General features: G+C 37.9%; 1 protein-coding gene across 1 annotated transcript in view; it reads right to left on the bottom strand.

Annotated features, from left to right (window-relative positions):
• Positions 1-25,452, bottom strand: part of spon1b (spondin 1b) — an 87,004-nt gene extending 61,552 nt beyond the window's left edge. The window contains exons 1-3 of the mRNA XM_015009107.2: positions 24,758-25,452; positions 20,900-21,006; positions 5,162-5,295 (exon numbers count right to left, since the gene is read on the bottom strand). Of these exons, the coding sequence (XP_014864593.2) occupies positions 5,162-5,295; positions 20,900-21,006; positions 24,758-24,983 (467 nt within the window). The 5' untranslated portion in view covers positions 24,984-25,452. The remainder of the gene's footprint in view (positions 1-5,161; positions 5,296-20,899; positions 21,007-24,757) is intronic.
• Positions 25,453-26,136: the final 684 nt, after the last annotated feature.

The following is a 26,136-nucleotide window of genomic DNA, read 5'->3' as shown; positions in this document are numbered from 1 at the left end:
AAAATATGAAGGATAAGTAAGTAAAAAATCTAAATATGTTATGAAAAGGGGGGGAAGAATCAGCACTTTGTGGAGGTTTTACAGCTGCCGTTTCCCGCTGCCTGAGGCAACATTTCTAGGCAGCTCAACAAGATGAATGACAAGAATTTGACCAGCAGAGGAGGAGGGCAGTCCTGACAGCACACAACCAGCCTCGAGAAGATAAGTTGCATACTGCATCTTCAAGCTGCTGTTAGTTCAAGTGCCAGGAACAAGTGAGATGAACAAAGACAGCGCATTATGGAGTGTGCTATTTAAAAGATGCTGACATGGTTTGCTTGCCAAGAAACTGATAGCAGTGTTTGTAACAGGTGACTTCTCTCCAGGGTTCAGCTCACAATGTGTAAATTAGAAGGAAAAGTGTCTCTAAAGAAGCTGCACTAACAAGCCTGGCAAACCGCAGAACACAGCAATACATCCTGATCTGTGAATACCCAGAACATAATCTGAATATCAAGTGTGTGACAACAACAAAAATGTTTTCTTTTACTTTAACTGTGCCTTAAAGGTGACTTTCTTGTGAAATCTCGAACGTTTCTTGAACAGCCAAGCTTTCCTAGGACGTTTCACAGTTTTCTTTTGGACTTTGGCTATTTTTACCATCAGTTTACTGCTTACACAGACTGCGATTAAAAAGTGAGGGAACCTATAAAAGGTATTCACTCCACTGGACGCTTTTTACCTTTGTATTGCTTTTACAAAGCAATCATGAGCAAAAAAAAAATCTGGCATTTTGACAAAAAGAATGTCCTTTAATGTCAAATTGAACACCGATTTCTACAAAATAATGTCAATGAAATAAAAATATGTAACATATAATAAATGTATAAATAGTTGCTCTGTTTAAAGTGACTGACCTAATTAAAAAAAAATTCAAGAGTCAATTGTTTGTAATCTCACAGTGAGTGGAACGGAGATCATCTGAGGGCAGTGAGTGTGTCTCAAGAGATTGCAATGTAAAGACATCTGTGTCTGGGAGGTCCGCTCACTGGTTAATCAGTATTCCTGGCTTATAGCATGAAGACTAGGAGAGCACTACAAGCAAAACGTAGAACAGGTCACTGAAAAGTATAAGCGAACGGATGGAAACAGAAAATCTCTGAGGCAATGAAATGAATGAAATGGAAGCAAAATGAAACATGTAAATCTTCTAAGGTCAGGCGTTCTCAGAAACTGAGTGACGGTGATAGAAAGAGACAAATGAGAGAAGACTCCAGGACACCTGTGACAACGCTAGAGAGGTTACAAGAGTCAGCAGCTGTGACCTGGCATACAACAATTGAAAAATGTTATCCTAGAAGTGATTTAAAGTTGATTTAAACAAATCTATAACGCTATTATAACTAATACTTCTAGTGTAAAGCACTTTGGGGTCATCTGGACTTGATAAAGTGCTCTACAAGTACAAGACACTTACCATTTACCATTTACTTCTAAGAAAACTATAGACTTTACAATTGACTCCTTTTATTTTTATGTTCCACTGTTTTTCGTCACTTTACATCAGCTGTAATTATTCCTAGCAGAGTAAAGCTGGCTGAGCTTCCCTGTTTCTTGTCTTTATGTTAAAATAAACAAACTAGCTGCCAGCTGCAAACTTTGAAAGTGAGAGAAATAAAAAAAAAACATCTTATGTAATTCTTGGCAAACCCACATACAGTAAATTTTACAGCAGAAATTAAAACAAAACAAAAAAAAAGCTCCAGTCTTCATAGTATTACAGCTTCTACTGGTGGTTTGAGAGAGCAGATTTTTTTAAAGTTATTAGATCAAGACCCCAGGAGGGAGAAGAAAAAAACTAATAAGAGTCCAAGAGGGCACAAAGACAAAGACCAATTAAAGGAAGTTGGAGTGAGAACCAGTTCCAGTTAACACGGAAATAAGCGTTTGACATCCTCAACACTGAACATATTACAGACTGAACATAAACACAAGAATGAAATGTTTGGCTCTAAGGATTATTAAATTAAGTGACATTGATATTAGTTTGCATAAAGAAGTCAGATTTAGTCTTGTGTAGTAAAGTTGATTTTGATCAATTGTTTTCATCAGATTCATTATGTCTTCCTTCACATGCACTGAAGTGTTTAAAAAAGTATTTGACTTTACTACGTATTATGCCTCTCCCCCTCCCAATACTTGCATGTTTAAGATTATCAGACATGTACCTAAAAACTAAAATGTAGTTTTCCGCATTCCGATTTATCCAAATCAACGTGACTATGCGAAAATTAGAAGGAATTTCTTCTAGATTAAAGTCTGATCTTTGTCTTTTCCGTCTCTTAGCCTATTGAGAAGTGAAAATGGTGTGCTTTGGATACAACCAAAGTGTTCTTGACCTTTTGCTCAATACTGGCAGCCTGACATTCTCCTTCATAATTTTCTGAAAGAGTGCAGAGTTCATGTGTCCATCAATCTGACCATGTCCTGAAGCAGCCTCAGATCTTTATGTATTAACACGGTCCCCAAAAACTTCTACTTTCGCTTTGTCAGTCCACAGATTTTGGGAAAGACATTTTTGGCCATTTTTCAGTTTTTACCCTCCTATGGATGCAATGTTTGGCCAGTTTCTTTCTTATTGTTGAATCATGAATGCAGAGCATGAGAGAGGCAAATGAAGCCTTTTCTGCTTTGTATGTTGTTCTGTGATCTTCTTTGATTTCCTGGATCAATCAGTACATTATTTCAGCAATTTTGGTGAGCTGGTCAGTCTTGGCAAAGTTCATCTGTTTTCTGTTTTTCTCCATCTGTAGATAATGCCTCTCATTCTGAATCATGGAAGTCCTAAAGCCTTAAAAATGACTTTGTAGCCTGTCATGGCAAAAAGGACAGATATTTTGTTTCCAATCTATTCTTGAATTTATTTAGAAATTGTAGTGATGTGTTGTTTTTTTTAATCTTTTTCACCTACTTCATGTTTTTTTGACATTTTCTATTTAAGTATTTTTCTTTTGGATTACATATGTCAGCTTAAATTTGATAGCTTGTTTGAAATCCAGCATTTAAATCTGCAGTTTGTATTTACTCAGTTCTCTTTATTTGATATGACAATTTGCTTGATGGTCTGAAACATTTAAAGAAATCTAAACATGGGCTAATCACTTTAACTCCAGTGTGGCCTATTAACATAGTGTTGTAGACAGAAACAAAAATAGCCTAACAAGGTAAAATTAAGACTTACAATGCAGAGAGTTTAGATGAGGTAATCCTAAATCTCTATCTTGGACAATCTTGACAGTAATATGAGGTGAATTTGAAATAGCAGATGTTCCACAACACAGGGTCAGATTTATTGAACCAGTAATTACTGGAGATGGCTACATGCCATCTGTCAAACAACGGCAGTAGATAAATTAAAAGCAACAGCTGTGCTTGTGCTGTGGAGGTGAGGGCAAGTTAAAGCTTATCGCTCAGTGGAGGAAAAGATGCATGTCAGGGAGTTTATTCCCTTCAGGTAGTCAGAAAGGGAGACGGAAATGAACAAGGGAGAAACATTTTTCTTTGCGAGGTTTACCTTGTTTATCATTTACATTTCTTACTTGTCAAAAAATGTCTTGAAGGTATGTGCAGTGCCATCACTCCATGTCGTGCGCGTTTGTTTTATTTCTGTTGGCACATTGCTTGAATAACATCTCATCATGTATTAATAGTAAGTGCTTTCTGTTATCAGAGAATATTACATTTACAGAAGCACAAATTGTAGCTGATGTGCATGAAAATCAGTCCCTCCGGGCTGTTACGTTTCGCTCTTCTGGCTCTGTTCCGTTTTTCTAACGAACCAATTTTTTACTCAATGGTAAAACAGCTTGCTGCTGCTTTTAGAAACAAAACATGCTGGAAATAAATGCGTTTATCAAAACAGTCCAGAGGCTGAACACCGATGTCATGAAGTCTGCTGTATTCAATCAAAATTTACCATAAATCATTTCATCACTCAACCCATTTGAGCAACAAAAATAACTTTTACCACAAACTGTCTTTATTTTTAAACTGGTTTATGTTAAGTATTTTTTTTTTCATTAGACTGAATGAAATCCTCTAAATGTTCAGAAGTGAGTGGTTCGGTTTCTGGTAAGAAAGTTTGGGTTTGTCTCACCTGTTGATTCCACAATTTGACCTAAAGAAGGAAGGAAGGACAGTAAGAAGGAAGGAATAAAAGACAGAGGGAAGGAACCAAGCAATCTATCTCCTCCCACAAAGCAAAGCTCCCTGTGAGCCACCCAACTCTCATTAAAGCAAAATGTCACTTACTAATAGCTGACAGGCAATATGCACACTTCCAGTCAGACTGAGCAATTTAATTGTCAGGATAAACCTTTAAATAGCTGCTTAATGTCATTTATCTGATTAATATTCCCAGACCATCACCAATGGTGAAAAAAAAATCACAGGGAAAAATGGCATTGTTTTTCAATGGAGCTATAAAATGATACGGTCCTGAACAGCCATTTAAATCCTCAAACATGAACACCACACTATTCTGAGCAAATATTTATTTGACATTTTAAAGTGTTTATTCTAAAGTCTGAGCACCCACTTTAATGATGAGACACATAATGCAGACGTACTCCTTGAAAGTAACGCTGATGCTCAAAGTCACACCTGTTTGAAACAACAAATTGTACCCAGTAATCATCTTTAGTTGTGTTGTGAAGATCATCCCTTTACAAGAGCTAAGGTATGCTGTGCTGCTAGACAAAAAAAGACAAAAAAAAAAAACACCTGGAGTCACCGACTTGACTTTAGCCAGTAACACCTGCTTGTAAGGTCAAAGGTAACTGGGCCTGGGAAATGGGAACTTCGTTTATTAAGATGTTGAGCTTTGTTTCAGTAGAAATAATAGTCCCAACACATTTTTTTTTCTTTTTAATATAGCAAACTCAACTTAAAAATTTGAATGAGAAGCAGAAAACAAACTACATAAAAAATTTAAAACACGTTTTGTTTTTGTTTTTTTGCACTAGTTATTTAATTGCTGTTATCTTAATATACATGCAAATACTAAATCCAACTAGTTTTTTTTATATCGCAACCCTAATATTTAATGGAAAACTGTCACTCATCGTCGGTTGTAGCTCTGAACATAAAGGTATGAGAATAATTAGATGAGAATAAAACTTACTTGAGAATAACACACCCAGTACCACTGGGTGGTGCGGTCCACAAGACCTGTATCCTGGTTCTTCTGCGAGGTGTGCTCTCCGTCACCGCAGGAGGGCAGTTGGTCATGAACTGGGTGTCATCATTATCGATGATCTGGCAATACAATAAGTGGCATTATGCACATGTCATATCAGATTTACAAAGGACACGAAAACATATATTGTCTCCGAAACAGAACAACATATGTTGCTTTGTGCAGAAAAAGTGGATAAAGTTGAAGATCCAACAGGTTAGAAGTTCAACTCAACTCACAGAGCGGGAGCTTGGAGCTACAGCAGTGACAAATAGAGGAATTAAGTCACAGCTTGATGTATTATAATTATTCTCACTTTGCTCTTTGACTTTAGTAGAGTAAAAGTAGCTGAAATCATAGCACGTATTTTGAATAATGATTTGTCGGCTGATGTGTTTATGCAGCATCAAAATTTTATTAAATATGAGACAGGACTTCATAGTGATTTAAGAGTGCTCCGTTGGCTTTCTAAAAAATATGAAAATATGTGAATGAGAACAGCCTTTTTGAGAGCTTGAACACATGAAACACAGTTTTTATGAGCAAAGACGACACAACAGGCCAAGTTGCAAATGTAAGATTATTCATATATCTTGATCCATAAATCAATTAAGACTTTACTTCATGAAAATATTTTGTTTATATTAAGACTGGGAACTTTGTTCAAACTGTTTATCTTCGATTTAACCTGTGTGAACTGGACTTAGAACTAGTTCTTGATAGGGGAACTAGATTTGAGCAACATAGTAAACCTTAAAATTTATTTTAAGAAAAAGGTTGCAATGTGATTTTATGGAATCACTGTGAAATCATGACATTTCTTTCTTCTAACTCAAGTGAACAGTAGTTTTATTGTATATTATTTTCAAAGTGATGAGGAAAGACAGCAGGAATATTAGATGGCTATCAAACACCATGTCATCTCTGTGTAATTATTTTTCACATCAGGGAACCACAACATCCCGTCTCCTTTGAAGGACAGGAAGTAATAGAGAGTTTTGTCAGGGCTTAATAAATATTTATCCTTTGATGCCAACAATGTTTTTCTGATCGTTACATCCGGAATAATATTATTTCACAGCATGATAATTAATCTTCACACAATGTCTCTTATCTTTATTTGTTTGTAGGAGGTGGGTTGGTGATCTGACACTGTTGATCTGATTCTTTTTTCAATCTGATACATGCAATCTTTAATAAAACTAATATGCATAGTATATAAGCCGTAGAGCTCAATTTTGCTGCTCTATAGAAAATAATTACTTTAATCTTTTTTTTTTCTCTCAACACATAACTATAGCTTTTCTGTACACATCACTAGAATTTGGTATTTGAGTCCATCTTTCAAGCTGCTCGTAAAACAGGTTGCTATGGGCGGCTTGCTGTCGTCTACACTTTATTTGCACAATTTCAGTTGTCACTGGAAACAAGAGGCAGATGGGGAAAATAAAAGAGAGTTCAACAAAGACATGTTTTTCATATATTATCAAGATAAAAACTATTTTGTGAATGCTAAGGGAGGGTGATGCTGGGGGTGTGGGGGATGACTAAAGGTTTATTTCTTTCACCACTTCCTGTGAATGTGGGGATGTTCAGTCATGCAACCTGACCTTAACTTATCAAGTAGCTCCGTACTCTCTGTGGCCAATCTTTGGCAGCAAGTTGAGTCAAGAGCAAAGCTGTGGGAAAGGGAAACCTTGTCAAAGTCCTAAGGTGAGGCTTTGGATAATAACAGACTTGTACATTCAAGACATGCACTGCTTAAACCTTGTCACGAACCTTACAGACTAAACACATAGCGAAACAGAACCTCATGTGGCCCTATGACCTTGTAGCATGTGTTTCCCAGCTGTCTCACCATAATAATAACAAAGACTCAGCACTCTTTCCCAGAAATCCTGCTTGACTCAAACTCACTAACAGTTTCCCCTTTTGGAGCTTTTTCCGCTGATGAATAATTTCCATATTTCTACGGTGACTGATCCGCCTTTCATTTACATATTTTTTTTTTTTTTCACTAAGACTGAAGCTCTCTCAGTCAAATGCTGAAACAAACAACTCACTAAAAGGCAAATGAAGAGACAGATTTCAGAAAGACCCAAACAAAGGAGAATGACAGCAAAGAGCTACTGCCTTTTGACAGGAATATAAAGGCAGATTTGCATCGTGCAAATTTAAATTGAAGTTGAGTCTACTGAGGCGTAAGCATTAAGTACAACGCTGCTTTGGAGACAAGAAGAAAACTGAGATGCTCTGAAGAGATGCCAAACAACCATAAACACGTTTATGGAAAAAAGCAAACCAGTAATACTAACCGCACTGGGTTTGTTTATGAAGCAAGTCAGTTCCTGTGACTGATCCCAAAGTATGGTTCAAGATAGGTCTGATTAAATATTCTTACAGTCAACTTAATACACTAAAATCTGAAGTCAAACGAACACAGTGGAATACCAAAAGTAAAAGCTTTAGTTATTTAGAAAAAAAAAGAGACAGGGTAATAATACAAAATTATATGATTGACTTTATAGTCCAATTCTGTATCACTCTTTTTTCCTCATTTCTCAACACACTGCTGCCAGCTCTCTGTTGTCAGGTATGAGCATCAACACCAGCTGCACATCATCCAGATGGCAGAATATGTCATATGACTGGAATGCAATCCCTTAATTCATTACTCTTGGAATAAACCATTGCAGTCAAAACAATCCTGTGTAATGTTATTGAAACTGATAATGTGATGACAACGTGTGAATATATCCATTTAAAAATGTTCTCAGGAGATGAACTTTAAATTCTAAGGTGGGTTTTCCAAATACCAGGAAAAAAAGCTGGCTGAAGTACTTGAAGAACATTTTACAAATTGATAAGTATTTTTGGCTTGGGGTTTATTTCCAAACCACTGTCACTGCTTCAGAAGCAGAGTTGTCCCAACCACAACCATATGGAGAGTGTGTGGCATATTTTGGATGACAGAGTCAATGCAAAAGAATGAGCCAATTTAAGAAAACTCGGTTCGGTCGTAAATGATTCTGTTTGTGTCACCAAGTGCAAAAACAATATTATTTGAAAGCAGAGGATCTGCTCTTTACACCGATGTTTTTCCAAGTGTGACAAAGACTTGGCAAGTTATATTACACAAAATCAATGTTACGCCTTTGCTGTTGTGTGGTCAAAAGTTCTGTTTCAGCCCTGGAAACCACTACACATGTCTCATGCTACATTAATACAGCAGCTCAATTATGGATAAAACAGGGAAAGTCACTTCACCAGTTTAGCAGTATTTCAGATATTTAAAACAAAAACTAATCGATATTTATCGACATCAAATTATATGAAATTACTGTATCATGATACTTTTTCAGCCATGTCGTCCAGCCCTACTTTGCGCTAGTTTCAAATTATAGCTTAGATCTATACTATGTGCAATAGTTGTGCAGCACATTGCACAATTAATGTGCATTGCCCGGCCCGGCTCCACTGAAATCAGTCAGATTTGTACCCGACTCACCCTGGTGGTTACAACAAGTGACAAAACGAAGCTGGAAGATGCCAAACAAAGCTAAAAATGGAAGAAGTTACGCTAATAAGGCAGAAAAGAGCAAAGTCAGGAGTCTGGAATTGATTTTAGACTGATAGCAACTTAAAATAATAATGCATGTTTACTTCAGGCTCAGGGCTGTAATTAGAGTTAATTAGTCTGGTTGGATTGAGCTCAGACACAACGTCTATGGGCTCGGACCGGGTCAGATTGGACTTTTTTTTAGGCCCAATCTAAACTCAATAACTTGGTTGTTTACATCAAGACAGAGAGAGTTTTAGAGGAAGGGAACAACTTTCATGTGATGGAATTATATATGCACTGCTGCAATTGCTCATAATCCAATTAAATGTTCAGCAAATCTAATGCAGCACAATTTAAAATTGATCAATGATGCCAGTGCATGGACAAAATACTGAGCCAGCGAAGAATAGAGTAGCAGGTCAGGTTAGTGTGGGAAGACTGTCAAAAGAGGTGTTAGTTTTCTTTGCAGAGTCTGGCATGTCAGTGAGAGTCCACGGTTTGTCTATCTCAATCTCGCTCAATCTCTTGCTCCCACTTCAGTCGGTAAACACAGATGCTTTAGAGTGCCTGCACAAGCAAACGCAGAGCTCTGTTCAAACACACTCACACAAAGCCTGGGTGACAGGCACGGCAAACCTACGATCCTCTGGAGAAATCTGACAGAAACGGCTGATATTAGCGAGCATATGTGTGTGCGTGTTTGTTGGTTGCTGTGCGCACGCACACACACACACACACACACACACACACACACACACACACACACACACACACATTCCAGGATAGCAATTAAATGTCATGCAGTTGCAAAGCAGTGAATACAGTTAAAACCATTGGGACTTTAGTTCAAATATGAGAAAGAAGAAAAGAATTACAAGGAGACAGAATGATAAATTGAAATGTCACATCTCCACTTGAGGATGAGCTCATTTCAGAGAATCACAAAGTTTTCATGTCTTGATGAAGACCTCGGAGGCACCGACATTTTGCCTGAAGTTTTTCATCAATCAAAGCAGCTCTATTACTGCAGAACACCTCTGAGATCTTGGGGCTATCATCAATATTGCATCATATTACATTCTATGTCTCACCCACCCAGCCATGGCAGCAGAGTCGCATGTGAAAACAGCCGCCCTTTGAAAGTCCCTTCACTTTCCAATATGTGATTCTCTGACCTGAACTGTACAATTGCACAAAGCAACAATCAGAAAAACGTTCTGCATGCTGTTCACTGAGTATCACAACTCACACTCTTCCACGTATGCATCTATACTTTCAGTATAATGGCTGGAATATCATCCATATCAACCAGCTGGTCTGCAAGACTCCTAAAGCTGTTCATCACACTTCTCACATTAAAAATTTCAGTTGTTTTTGAATGAATGTCTGAACGTCTGTTCTGCTTTGAAAAGAAGGTTTCATTTTCTGCCTTTTCACTTTGCCGTGACCTTTTCTTGTTGTTTGTCTTTTTTGTGTGAATGCCATTGAGGTGAGTTGTAAAAAGCTTTGACAATACCAGGCAAGTCTATCACCTGGACAACATATCAGGGGAACAAAGTAACTAACATGTTGAGGCAAAATATCACCAAAAAATGTGAAAGTACTGGACTGCTTGACACTAATCATTTCACCAACAAGAAAGTTTAAAGTGCTTAACGTCATAAAATACAAAAAAAATACAGTCATAGACGACAGTCAACAATTAAAACATTCCATTCGGTGGCAGTATTACACATCAGAATGTTTATCAATGTTTCATTTGCAATGTTTCAAAAGAAACTCTAAACAGGTGTGTTTAAAAAAGGTATTTGGTTTTCATATCTGGGGGAAAAAAAATCCCTGCAAACCTGAAACATGCAGAAACCGTTTGCACCTTTTAGACAGGACGAAATGTGTTTGCTTCAGATTTTAATCAGAGAATCTCACTAATGAACTGTTGGCTAATTACAATGAGAGATTGAAGCAGAAGATTGAACACAGTCAACACATAGAATAACGATCACTGGACAAGTATTTTTTCCACTTTTGCTACCTATTTACCTCATTTAAAACTGTAGCTTAATGTGTGTATTGTTTATGTCAGGCCATTTGGTGTTTGACGTACTAAGCTGAGTTCCTGTAAAGCACTTTTGATTGTCTTGTAAATAATATGAGCAATATAAATAAACTTCTCTTGTCTTGCCTTCTGTAAATGAAACAGTAAAATGTCCAATATCTATAGCAAGTTAACATTTTAATAATTTCTCTAAAGGATTTTTACAAGTAGTAGTAGTAGTTGCTAAAGGCAATATTTTATTTGTTGTTTGCTATTGTTTGTTGTTGCCACTGGTTTATCACTTGTCTTGTTGTTGTCACTCCTACAGGAGTAACGGCCAGCAGTGGTATGCATTCTCTATTTCCCTGCTTAACATACACCAACAATACAAGCTGAAGATATCCCATCTGGGAGCATCCATCAACAAATTACTGTTCTAGATCTTCCCCAAGTATCCCAAAGGGGATATAACCAATGATTTTTGCACCATTATCATCTTGTTATGTCAGTATCATTGTGATATGTGTCATTATTGGCACTGTGCTGTCCTCAGGATACAGATGCTTCCTTCAGTCCTAATTACAGTTTGCCATCATCTCTAAGGTACCATTTGCACTTTATTTAAATATTGTGATAACCCTTTCCACACAGATTCAAAGCATTATGGGAATCAACATTTGCATTGCAACAGCTATTCTCTCTAACATCTGTGCAACAGATGTGCACTGATGTATGTAGGAGTGTCTAATATTTGAAAATGTCAAGGTAATGCATTGTTCGGCAATATAATTACATACAGGCAAGTATTGATAATGTTTTGTCATTTCTGCTGATGTTTATTCGCACAAAGTGGTGGTCCACACAACTTGCAAAATAGAGGATTTAATGAAAAGTCGTGACAACCATCCTGTCACAGAGTCCAGGGACATCAGCTGCAGAGAACTGGACTTTATTGCTAAAGAAAAGTGAGGTCTTAAAAGAAAAATCACTCCCAAGTCGCATGCACAAACAAGAACAGTTGGTCTACCTCAAACTCTAACATAGGCAGTGGCAACATGTTTTTCTACTGGAACCACTGGAATGGATCAGAACCGCTCTCGTGTAATGCTTTCCTTTCCACCAGATGTCTTCGAAACCGAGCTCTGTGTAAAAACACACATCTGTTTTAGTTCTGATAAAACTGACATCTACAGACTAGATTAGTCAGACAGGATGTCAAACATAGGAACACCACAGGGAATCCAATCAATTTTCAAAACCAAACAGCCTCGGCAAAGTCCCAATGCTACATCATGCCACAATTAGTATGCACAGTGTACTAAGTTACAGGAAGACTTTGTTCATACTGAAAACATGTTTTATTATCAGTATTTCGAACTGGACAGAATTATACACCCATTGCGAAACTTAAAATTTCTCTCATTTTAGGAAGAAAAAAAATATATATCTTTTTTTTTAAACCTCAAATAAAACAAAAACAAGTTTGCATACATTGCTAAGCAACATAACAGAATTGTTAAATAAATATTTGATGGAATACCCCTGACTTTCATTTTGTCAAACACCAGTCTTTCATATTATTGTTGTATGCAAAAGATCACCCATTCAGAACCTCAGTGTGCTGAAAGACGTGAGCTTCTGTTGGAATTCAATTAGAACTGGAATCCAATAGCTGCAAAAATAAAAATAAAAAAAAATCAAGTCTTATTTTAGAGCTGCGTATTTGGAAATAATTATGTTATTTTCACATACAGTTAGTCGCAGCTATGTGACCTGTCGGGCAAAATAAAACATTCAACTTTAGGTTGAATGTTTAAAAGGTCGAATTATCATCAACTATGAAAGAAAAACAAACTAGATTGTTACTCCCACTATAAAAAATGCCTTAAGCATAAACAATATCACTTAACAAAATGTCCACCTGTTCCTAATATAATCATAATTTAACAGAAGCATATCATATGCAAAAGTCACAGGTAAGATGTTGATTACTAACAAAATGTGCTTTATTTGTGCTTTTGATCCAAAATACCTGCATAACAATCAGTGCGAAAGCAGTTCAAGCTACTGTCTACAGTTCCTTTAAGTCGCTCCAGTCATGTGTTACATATATAATACAAATTACCTTTTTTTAGTCCATATGTCTGTTATGCAGCCTATTTTAACAAGCTCCATCTTGTCATTGTGTTCTGTCTCTGTTTATACAGTCTTTGTATAAAAAAAATTGATTTACCTTGAGGCTTTTTCTGACTGGACTTTTTGAACTGCAGCATTATTAGTTTTCCATTATCAAACCTTTGCTTTATCTCTAGGTTCCCTTTGTCCTCATTTTGGCCGAGCCTTACCACATATTACTGCAGCTACTTTTAATAAATGAATCTGCATGTGTGAGCCTTCTTGTGTTTGCATGTGTTGCCATCTTTCCAGCCTATTTTGTCTTGCTTTGTTTGCTTAAGCTGTTATCAATACGAAACAGCATGAATAAACTATAACAAGCTCCCGCACAGAGTCGCAAGGCTGTAATGACTACAGCGGTATAATGATTTTTGGCTTCCAAACACTAAAGATGTAAATGGAGACATTTCTAATGACATCATGGAGTGGTAATTAATTTTCTTTCATAAGTAATTTCCCATGACCCATTATTTCTGTAGTGCAGATTATAGCATTATTCTGAACAATACAGCTTAATCAAGCTTTAATGTGGCAAGATGGGAAACCTTCAAATCCTCATTTAGCCTTTTTTTTTTTTTTTTTTCTGAAACCAAATTTTCTTTGCTGCGGTGTTAATGTTCACAACCTCCCATGTCAGTCACAAAGTTCATAGCAGGCAAGAACAAGCTATGTCAAGTGAATTTACTTCCATCGTAGGTTTTCTTCAAGCTATTTCTTCCTTCATTAGCCTAAAGGTAGACATGCATTATATAATTCTATCAGTATAGTAATCTGGAATGAAAAGCAGACGTAGAAATGTACTTATTTTTATTTCTCTCTCGTCAATATCTTTGCAAAACCCAGATCTTCCAAAAGCATGCGACTGACGTACTGACAGGCTGGCAAAATGAATTTTGTGACTGATTGGTCAGAATTTTCTGTATCCTTTAAACTTGCTTAAAAGTGGTCAAATATTAAAAGATGAGCTCAAAGTGAACTCTGTATGTAAGCTTCATTACAATGTTACCATTAGTTAAAACAAAAAGAGAAATATATAGTTTAGCTTTACATTTTTATTTATGTCTTATATTTCTATTGAATTGGCAGGAGCAGCTGGATGGTTAAAGAAGTCAAAGTCACAAAGCAAAAAGTGTGACAAAAGGGATCAGTAGACCAGTTACTCAAATGTGATAGTTTTGCAGAGAAGTAGTGTTTTAAACATTGTTTCTAAAATGCCTTAGGATCACTTCACATGAGACTATGACTGTGTGACAGCATTAAAAATCTGTCCGAACACGGACGGTCTCTGCAGCAACTTGGAGAGGCGTGCTGTGGTTCACCAGGAATGCAACTGGCTTTTTATTGCATATTATTGAGCATCCACAAAAATTCCATTGTGGTTTGTCATCATGGTGGTGTCGTGACGTGTTGGACATTCAGTTTTTTTGTTTAGTCAGCACTTTAAAGTGTGTTGCTTGTTTTTTTTATGTTGAGTAATTCACCCCATGATTTCATTGGCAAGCTGCTACTGCCCCATGTTTCTGCTTGTCCACATCTGTGTTTATTCTATGTATCTGAAGCCAGTCTTCTTCTTCTTCTTCAGTTTCTCTACCTATTCTATTTAGGATTCTTCTGCTGTACAGAAAACAATATTGTTAATAATTCTTGTTCCTCTAGCATAACCCTAATCAAATCCCTCTGTGTGTTTAGACTCTTTAATGCCTCTCAATCCTCCACCTCCTGCCACCACCTTCTGCCTGCATTTGGGTCCTACACTAATACACACGATCATAGATGGGAGTGTATCCGAGTCCTTGGTGCTGCACGAAAAAGCATAGTAGCAGCACTGATCGTCTAACCCATGCAGTGTGGCTTAGACAGACCAACCTTATCATTAAAGAATTTGAAGAAAAACTGGACATGCTGGACTCACGCAATGTCTACACGCTAATCACACCCACACCAAGATACCAGTGGTGAGGAAGCACACACACACCTCCAAAGTGCAGGTAGACAGGTTACTTGCAGACGTTTTGCTCTTTCAGATTTTCAGTTCTGGCTCCTCAGCCGTTTCTAAAAATGAAATTCTTCCCTGTGTAGAAGAGGAAACTATCAGATAATAAAGCTGATTTTGGGTTGTTGCATTCCTCTTCTCGTTCTTCCTGTGCTGCTGATTCCACTCTGTGAGGGCATGACAGCACATACGGCCAATTCACATGGTCCCCATTAGGCTTATCAGTCTGGCTGCATAAGAGGTGCTAAAGGACAGTCCTCAGTGCCTGATTGTCCATCAAAGTAGTGGTAATCAACCCTTCCTCTTTCGATCTCATTTGATGTTGCCTATATAATTATGTCATGCCTCCTTTGCGTTTCTCAGTAGACTCGCCTGGGCCTTACCTTCCACTGCTGGAAGGACAAACAGTGGCACACAGGAACTCGCCATCTCAAGGACGCATTTCATTTCAATAAAATCAACAAGCCTGTGGGTTTTCCTCATAAGGTAATGTTAAAAGGAAAACAGGGACCGAGAGATATTCAGTTAGAGCTTTGCAAACTACAGAAACAATTATTTAAGGATTATCTTGGAGTTTGTGTTATATATCAGGTCACTGTCAAGCCTTGTTCCTGCTTTATTTCAGCTGTTGCGTTTTACTTGCCTTTGAGATTGTCTGTATTCCCTCTACGTCTATGGCTTGGGTTAAACTGATTAAGTGTTTGTACCCCGAAAAAACTCCAGACCGTTTATAAAAGATAATCTAACCTCTTCTTATTGCTTCCCCTATTCAAACAACCTCCATTTGTTTCCCAGAGCAATAACACACTGCTGACCTAGATAAATATGACCCATGTCCCACAGTAACACACAGAGGGCTGGGAAAAACATACACAAGCAGAACCAGACATGTATGTCCTGTCAAAGCACATTTAAGCACAAAGACACACATCTCAAAAGCAGAGAATGGGCCAGTTCAATGAGACGTTCAGACAGACTTTCAGGCTTTTTTCTTTCAAATGTTTGACAAATTCAAATGAAAGTCTTTCAGCGGCAGTAATGCATTAAAAGTGAATCTTACTGTTTGAAGAGCTGTCAATGAATAACAGCTCCTAGTTGTGGTGTTTTAGAGAAGCAGCGTGCGGGCACATTCCAGGACGGCTGCCAGAAACAACCACAGCGTGAGGAGACAGAAAAGCCATGCAGGGAACCTCGACTTCCTTCAACCGTCTTCCCTTCCAGTGAATAAGAGCAGTCATGTCACTGCAGATGTAGAGTCACAGCTAACCTTTGAAAGATATACTCTGAATAAATTATATGAACTTACATAATCACCATCATGCTTTATTTTTGTATTATCTCTGCATGAATGCAATAAGAACAACATCATATTTGATAAAGTGATTCTAAAGCTAATTTCTGCTTTTATTTCACAGTAATGCTTCTACAATGGAACCAGATGCTTTTCTTTTTTCATAGCTGTGTTTCAAAAAATATGAAAAGGAAAACAATTTTTTAACATTTGACAGTGTTTGCCAAAAGTATTTTGTTTCCTGAGTGTAAACGGGTAAATTACGCCTGTCGTTTAAAGACCACAAAAAGTCTGAATATGTATCAGACAGATTGCAAAGCCAGATTGTCAACATCAATTCTGTTCATGCTCTGCCCACATGGTTCCAGTCTCAGCTCGCTGCCTTCTCCCTGCAAACTCTGCAGGGACTTCGACTTAGACTGCAAGCTGTTTGTTGTTTCACTGAGATGTTGAGTTTTGAACTACTTGAACCCCAAAAAGCTAGATATTTGCACTAACCTTCTCCGTCCTTTTGACCTTCCCGTGGCCTGGATTTTTCAACAACTTCACAGAGGTCCTAGAGCAATCTCGTCCTCGAGCTGAAGCTCGACATGTTTTTCTCTTGTCTCAATTTTCACACAACAAACTAGTTTGTGAAAATTGTAAGGGTAGGCAAGTTCAAGCAAAAAAACATAAGTATCTTGAAACTTTCCTCTCCCTGAGGGCACAAACAGAAAAAGAACAGCCTGTCCATATTTTCCAACATTTAAAATCATCTTGAAACAAATACATCCTGGTGGCATCCCTGGTGAAGATGTGTCCAAATCTTGATATTTTAACCTTTTACTAATTCTTTCTTTATTTGTCTTAGGTCTTTTCTGCTCTTTCACTACTCATACTACTTTTATTGTTTTTGCTGTGCAAAGTGATATGAAATAAAGTCGACATTGACACTGTCACAAGATTTTAAATAAATTGATCTTTAATTCAGTGGGTAATCATTGAATGACATCCTACGAGCAACTGATCAGGATGCCTCCTATGACCCATCCAAGGACACGTGTTAGTCGCATTGGCAGACCCAGATCATATTTCCCATAAATAAGATTGAAAGTATTATTATTGCACCCATATTCTGACCACACATAAGCTAAAGACAATGGATGAATGAATGGATGAGTCGTCAGTGGGTCATATTTTCAAGTAAATATGTTTTTAAAGCTTGTGGTCACGTCCACAAAGAAGCAGTCTGCAGACACAACATCAGCCTGTTTCCATTGTCATCTCAGTCCACAAGCCTAAATTCTCCAGAAAAGAAGGTGAAGAGAGGAGAAGAGACAATAAGGATGCAGGACTCTGGATTAATAAGAAATATCCCTCTCTGTGTATGGTTCCTCACTAAATAAATTTTCCTCACTAAAAAAATCCATTAGGTTGGTTAGAAATAGAAAACACAAAGCTTCACAAAGGCTAATATTCTAGATTGAATGTCTAGTGCTTTAATTGAATATAAAGTATAATTGTAATCCCAATGTGGACAAGAAGAGCCATCCAGAGTTTAGATAGCGCAACATTTTTTTTTTTTTTATCTGGGCTGACTCATGGAGAGCAGGTCAGGGGAAGATAACCCGAGTCTCAGGGGAGGAATGCATGTTCACATGTACACCCAAAGGTCATAAAAGAAAACCATGGAACAAGACCATGGACAGATCTCCAGATGAAATATTTTTAGCTGAACTCAAGCATTCCCATTGTTTGGTGCAACTGAGAATATGTATAAACATGTATTGCACAGATTGGAGCAAAACAATGATTGAAAAGGAGAGGGAAAGTATGACAGAGAGTTCATGACTATAGATGGCATGACAGGAGTCTTGAAAAAGTTTTTGTGATAAAAGATGTGGTGATTGATTTTATCTGAAACTGCTCCCTCCAGGTCAGAGGTCAGTCTGTGCCTCAAGCAAAGAAGTTCAAATATGTTAGTGTCTTCATCAGTAGTGATGGTAAGACAGAGTGGGAGATGGGTGGACATATTGGGGTCTTGTCTGCAGTAAAGCAGTTTCTACTCCAAACTGCCAAGGTTAAAAAAAAGCTCAGCCATTATGTGAAGCTCTTGATTTACAGGTCCCTCCAGGTTCCAGACCTCAGCTGTGGTCATGATTAATGGATCATGACCAAACGCAGAAGGTCTCAGATGCCAGCAGCTGAAATGTGATGCTTTGTGTATTATTGTAGCTCTGTCACAAAGATGATTTGATGGCCTCTGCTATCCTTCAAAGCTGAAAGGAGAGCTGCTGCTCCTCCACATTGAAAGAAGTCAGTTGAGGTGATTTGGGCATCTGATCAGGATTTCACAAGGAGCACCTCAAGTTTTTCCAGGCACATTTGGGAAGAGATCTTGGGGTGCGCCCAGAACTCACCAGGGGAACTATATATATCCCAGAAAGACCCTAGATTCAGCAAACAAACTGAAAAGTGTTAAACGGGGAGAGAGATATCCAAGTTTCCATCCTGGACATGTAAGAGTACAACTTTGCTACATGAAAAAGTGAAAAGCTAAGGGAATGCAGTTCTGCAGTAAAAGATGAAAGTGTTTGTCTTTTTTTTTTTGCTGAAACTGTCCTACAGAGGTGATGACTCACCTGTACACATTAGAAGATGCTGTTGGTGTCAGTGTTCAGGTGCAGGGATTTATACAGAGATCCATTATGCATGTCTCATGATCTCAAGTTCACACTAGGCACTGCACTACTCATTTCACCCACAGCTCTTTGTGCACAAATGTTTCAGTTGTTTACTTCAATCCAATCGTGACTTTATTTTTCAAAACACAGCAACAGTCAGATAAACAACACATTAATGGACTGAATAAATGCTAACACAAGCAGAACTCACACATGTTGTCAAGTATCCGGATGCTGAGGGTTTAAATAAGAATTCCCACCATAATGTAAAAATTACACCAACACAGAGAACAAGGAAATGTGTTTTTCTAAAAGGATCCCAGAGCCTATGAAGCCCCTGTAGGAATTTGAAACTATCTGCAACTTATTAACTTGACTGCAGTTGTCTTGTTAACCAGGATCCATAGAGGCCTGGAGTTTTAAAGAAATGCATCATGTTTACCAGGCGGGAAAAGCGCAATCAAGAACTCCTCCTCATCTAGACACAAATCCTCCCTTCTCAGTCTGTAAATTGAGGGTTCATTTCCAGTGGTATAAAAATGTCTAATAATTTCACATAATCCTATATTTACTCATATACTAAGAATAAACATAGGGTGGAATCAGTCAAAGTCACTTTTTAAGTTACGAATTTTATGGCTCGACAGAATAACTGGTTGGCCAGTTATTCTTAAGACTGCTTAACTGCTTTCACATCTTAAGCAGTCTGAATTTGTATTTTCGATATGCTGATATTGTAACATTTTCATCAAATAAAGACATTTAAAAAAATCTAATTGATTTTGAAACATCAATGGATGGTATTCAAACAAAAAAACTTTATTTTGATGTCTCTATATATACTTTAATCCCATCAACCTCAAAGGGAACTGCACCTTTAAGTAAATAACTCTTGTCTTCATCTGTATAGATCCATTCTGCATTGTCCTGAGTACGACTGGATTAGTATTCAGGACTTATAAAGATGGCTGCACATAGAGCACTGGCTAAGCTACCCACACCAGTTGTTGTGCACAGTTAGCTAGATGAATGAAGGATTCACTTTTCCCTCCCTTAGATGTAAGATCCCTTAGAAGAGTCAGGAGATTCAGTCCTTTCTCTGAACGAGTAGATCCTGCGGTTGTGATTAGGGCTGCAATAAGGTCGAGTATCAACACATTTGGGGTGGTGAGGTCTTTTGCAGAAATTAATCTTGGCAATGTTTTGGTAGCAGTACAACATATTTATTCTACAAATATTTAAAAAGATTACAAAAGCAACATATTGTCTGTTGATGTGTTCCCGTCATGCTGGCTTAATTGACTCAGCATTCAACCAATAATCAGAACCAAACATCTTCCACTCTCATTTCGTGAGTCAGAATCCTTCAAGCTAAAAAGTTTGGAAACAGCTATTTTTGAACTGCTACTAACGGGAAAGCCATTTCTTGCTGTTTGCTGTAACTCTGGTAGGAATCAGTGTGGAAACACAGATGTTTGTTCCTGTTTACACTGAGAGGAAGGTAATTGAGAAAGTCTGGCTCACTCCTTGGGAGCTCTCTGCTGCTCAGTGGGAGCTGTGTTACTACTGAAACAAACATTTCACATCTCTTTCTCACTGTTTATATCTCCTCTCTGTTCCCACATGCATTTTTTCCCTCCTTAATCCTTTTGTCACCTTATTCTTCCTTTGGAGGAAATATCTGGTACTTAGCAGGAACTGGGTGCCATGTTTGCTACACCTTGGAAGGGTGGCACCAAAGACAGGAAGAGATCCTCTATTCTTTTCCATCTCGACACCTTAAAGAAGGTGTATCTGTCAGAAACACCTCCTTTAACCTCCACATCAGAGAACAGCAGGGCGCCACCTCGTCGACTGCAAGGTGCACTAAAGCTTGCAAATGAGCTCCTTTGCTGCGAATGTTCCCATAGAACACAGAACACATTCTATATGCGGAGACTCTTCTCCCCACCTTGTCAGGCTTACCTGGAATTGGCCGGCGAAGTCTTCGTCTGTGGTGCCCTCTCTGCCCTCCTTCAGCGCGATGAGAGTAAAGCCTCTGAAATAAGCAGGGCTGCTGGCTAGAAGCACCACTACGAGGGAAAACAAGAATGTGAGTAAGTATATATCAGCGCCACAGAGAATCAGGGTATTAAACTGGCTTTGGATTTTCATGGTTTGTCTGCGACACCCAGGGTCACTGCAGATAATCGCGACAGAGGGTTTATCGTAACAGTGTGCATGATGTGGAAGAGTGAAGGTTGCAAACAGCAGCTTAGCATCTCACACAGGAGTTAATAAAGGAAGATACAGCTGAATCGCACACTTCCTAGCTTTCCCCTCATCCATAGCTCTAGTTAATTAATCAGGTATTACTTAAAACGATTAACTGAGAAACGGGATACTCCTCGAAGAACCCGGAGCAGCATCAGTTCTTGTTGATTTCTACTACATAAACATACAGGACATAATATGTGCAACAGTTTACAGCTTTCCAGCATGACAATAAAATAAAATCTACTTTTATATGTTTAAAATGCATTTAGATTTTCAACAAAGCAAAACCACAAAGAAAAAATATTGTTTATGATGCATAGTTAATCCAAAAGTAACAGATGCTAAGAGTTCTCATGAGCAATATAACTGCAAGTACGTTTAAGTGTAGTCATATCTACAAAATCAGGTTATGTGTTCTGATAAAGCTTGTTTGTCAGAAAAGTACCTTTTGAAAATAATCTTTAAGAAGGTTTTATTTACTCCACATTTCTGTATTAATTCTTTTATTTTTAATCTAATGCAATGTTTTAATCGTAATTGTTGTGTTTTCATTAAGAAAATCATCATAATTAACAGAAATAAAGGCTTGAAAAGATCAGTGTGTGTGTAATTAGTCGATATGTATTTCACTTAGTGAACTGAGTTACTAAAACTGATTAATTTTGCAATAATTCTCTAGTTTATTAAATATGACTACATGTTAAAATAAAAAGCCTTAAACTTTAATGTTCAAAATTTTCACGGGGTCTTAAAACAGTCTAAAATTTCAAAATCCCAACAATCAAAATCAGACTAAAAAAAATCTTAAACTAATTTTACTATTTTAGTGAAGTATTACATTATTACAAGTATGTCTTAAAATTTTAATAAAATGCCACGACACTTTATTGCATTTATGGACTGTGTTTTCAACTACAAAAGTTCCAAAGACACAATCAAGCAACCAGCTTCTTTTGTTACAGGCAAAACCACAAGATAGTCCAAAGAAGCGCTGCTGCAAGAATGGGGAAATGCAAATTCAACAACACTTAGCCTCAAAGACACAAGCGAAAGGCTTGGTTAAACGCTGATCCAAACAGCGACTTTGAAGCCTACGGCTTATGCAATAAAAACAACAAAAAACAAACAAAACGAGGGCAGTGGAGTTGCATTCAAAAAGAGACAAACTCGTAACTGCTGTGAATGGGCTGAGACAAATGACAGCTGTCAGTCAGTTCTGTTGCGCTCGCCTCGGACATTGTTTGCACTACGGTTTGAGGATTATTTCCTTCTCTGTTTAAGGTATTTCTCTTTGGGCTAATCTGTTTCTAGTCTCTGAAAACAGCTCCACTCTCTCTCCCCGACTGTTCACCTCCACTCCAACTTGGAGCTGCTTTGTGCGCTGTGCTGCAGAGCCCAGGAAGAAACCTGGAATTGTTTTACTGTTGTAGCAAATTATCTTTTGTATGCAGCTATTCATTACTGAAGCAACATTAAAAAAAAAAAACTTCTATGAAAAGAAAGAAAAATCATAAACACAAAAGCGTCAGACGGCGAGAAACGATTCCATATTCAACCCGTTACATCTGTCTTGCATGGAAATAATTTACTTTGAACAGCAAAGTTAAAATCTGTTTAACATTTAATGACATAATGTAAAGATTTTCTGTAGACTTTGAGGGGGTTTTTTTTGTTTTAATAAGCTCCTCCAAGTTAATCTTCCTCGAAAAACAAAAAAACAAAAAGTGTAATAATTATTTGGGTCAGTTTTCACTGTAAGGTCAGATGTTTTTGTTTTCTTAGGGTTTTGCATCAAACATATACACCATGTGAAAGCAGCATAAAATAAGTCTAACACAAAGGATGAGTCCTAATTTTGTTTTGTTTTGCTTGTTTTCTTATATTTTGTCACCTTACACCACAAGCTTCAACATATTTCATTGTGACTTTACATCACACGAAGAAACGTCTACTGAAATCTGGTCATTTTAGCATGCATTTGTAATCAGCTGCATTTATTCTGATGCCACTACATAAAATCTGCCATCAGATCTCATCCAATTAGACTCCATCTATGTGAAATCTCAGCATAAATCCAGCTGTTAGAGAGTACTGGTGAACAAAATGCATCTTGAAGACCAAGAAACACCACAATGGTCAGGGGTATCTAAGCTTTGGACATCTCACACAGACAGCACTGTTCAGTCCATTATCCAAGTATGCAAAATCAGTAGCACAACCAGAAGTGACAGGCCAAGCAAAAAGTGTTAATCAGGGAAATGGTCTATGTCTGCACTCCCTCTGGAGGAGTGGCATGAGTGAGAGTACATGCCACTGGGAAACACTGGGAAATAACCCTTTTATTTAAAACAAAACCATTATGAGTCCCATTTCCAGTCAGCCATGCACAAAACAGCCTGAGCATAATGATTTTGGTAAAAAAAAATAAAATAAAATAATAAAAACAAGGTGGTGTTGTGAAGGTAAATACAAACCAGTCCTGGAAGATACAGCAAAAGACTCCAGACTCGGGCAGCACAACATGTCTTAAACATACAGCTACAATTGAATGGTTTGTTTTTAGGCATATCTACTTGAGTCCAAATGTAAATACAGTTAAGATAAATATTTGAAAATCAGAGAGGCTCTTCATCCAATCTAAATTGGCTTTAGCCATTTTCAAAGAAAAATGTCTTTAATTTGAGATATTAAACCATAAACCACACGCTGAGTGAGACGACTCCTAAATATGGAACTACAGCAAAAGGCGATTGTACTGTATTGACTAAGAGGGATAAATACAAACATTTTTGATTTTAATCTTTTTTTTTTTAACTTTCATTTTCATTCTGCTTCACATGCTCAATCACCTGCAGGACTTTGTGCAGCAACAAGGATAATGATGCCATATATAAGATGGGTAAGCAATTCAGTTTCAGCTTCAAGACCCCTTTTTTACAATTTCCCACATCTCTTTACATTTATTATATACCTTTTCAGTTTGCTGGAAAGCAAAAAACAATCTCATCCCAGCTTAAATGGTTTGAGTAAGCCTACTTACGCTGTCTTTTGTGAGTTTTTGTCTAAATGGTTGAAAAACTTTTAAGGCGTTCCTTCTGAGCTCATCTGAAATCACTGTGAGAAAGTCGCCCCTTTTCCACCGTGGACAAACACATCTGGCCGGCCGGATGGGAACTTAAAATTTGTTTTGTCAACTTAATTGGATCCAGATCTGTCCGTGTGTGTCTCTAAGCCTGTATCTGCATGTTGTTATTCGAGAGATTCCACTTTCTGGAAGAGAAGAGGAAGTGAATATAGCCAACGCAATTTAACATTAAACAGCCTTATCAAACGGTATCTCCCAGCAGGAGGATGAGGAAGACTTGCTTTGGAAATTGGATCTCCCGCGGCTGCAGTTTCCACTTAACATCGTAAAAGACAACATAAATAAAAAATTTAAAAAAATAAAATAAACATGTTGAAAAAGTGTTCTGTTTTCAGTTTGGTAAACATCCAGTTGTTTAATTGGATGCAGATTCGCGCACTGACTGCACACGTCAGATTCTGGGAAGAAAAGTGGAGATGTACCTCTGTATGTGCTGTCCGGCAGGTAGGTCTCCGGGTCCCCCTCCACCCTGATCCTGAACTCGTGGTGCCCTTCCCGCCGGGTCCCCTGCGTCTGCGCCCGGAGGATCCGCCCGCAGTACCCGTCCGACCTCCCTCCGGCGGGCTCCTCCACGAAAGCGACGGCATTGCATAAAAAATTCGAGACAAAATAACCCTGCAAGAGCAGCAGATGCAAATACATTCCCATTTCTGAACTGCCGCTCGGAAATGATTGTGCAGTGGCTGTTCAGTTAAAAAATAAAATAAAATTAAGCAGAGCAAAGACCCGCGCTTGCTCCCTCCTGCCGAGAACTCCCACCGAACTACAGACGGAGACAGCGATGCGCAGAAGGAGACCAAGACAAGTCCATCCCGAAGTGGAGAGAGCGCGGCTGGAGCTCTGCGCGGTGTAGCGCCGCTTATAAGAAGAGAGGGGAGAGGAGCAGCAGCTGCTGATTCTGGATCAGTCAGTGTGATGTGCTGGAGGGGTAGAGAGGAGATAGGAGGGCTCTGCGAACAACGGTGCGCCGATACAGGCGATTATCTCCCTGATGCGAGACGAGGAAAAGTTCAGACTGACTCCCAAACACTTCCTCCCCTCGCACTTTACTCACACAAGCAGTTAACTTTCGGTCTGAATGTGCACGGATGCAGAAACGTCTCGGTGTGAAGTAGCCCCACGCTTTCCGGTCACTTGCATTAGTTTATTGTATTAGCCGTTTGTGACGTGACATCACGGTGCAAAAACAATATTTGATAAACAAGAAATGTATCCAAGAATCTAAACATTTCCATCTACTGTGTGGCAAAAGCATATGTTGTAAACATTATCTATTTGTGATTAAAATTAATCTCGGCTTTTCATTGTGAACATTTTTTGCATGCTGATAATTTTAACTATCCCATCCCCTGATCGTGTTTTCCTGACTAACATGACTTTTTCTGATTGTCTTTTAGTTTCAACCTGATGAATTATTTGACTGACCAGATTTTATTTATTTATTTTTATTGTATTCATTATTTTAAACACATAAGAGCTGGCTATTTCATATTCCAAAAGAAATTTAAGGAATTACAACATGCAACATTTTGTACCTAACCATATTGTGATATTAGGAAGTAAAAGTAACAATTTAGAAATATAAATAGCCTTTATTATCCACAGATGAGAAATACAAGAATTAACAATTTTGAAGTTCAATTCAATTTGCACAAATTTCATTTGTTTAGATAAAAATTTCAGAATGAGTTAATTTGTTAACTTCCAAACAGTTTTTAAGATATCCTTAGACAACTAAATTTGTCAAATTCTTTTTGGTCATTATTGTCTTTCAGATTACTTTACTCAGTGCATTTGTTTC

This window comes from Poecilia mexicana, unplaced genomic scaffold (assembly GCF_051168715.1).
Source record: "Poecilia mexicana isolate PSO_F unplaced genomic scaffold, ASM5116871v1 scaffold_6, whole genome shotgun sequence".
NCBI classification, from domain to species: domain Eukaryota; kingdom Metazoa; phylum Chordata; class Actinopteri; order Cyprinodontiformes; family Poeciliidae; genus Poecilia; species Poecilia mexicana.
Note: the sequence above shows the minus strand (reverse complement) of the source record. Positions and strands in the feature narration are given on the sequence as shown.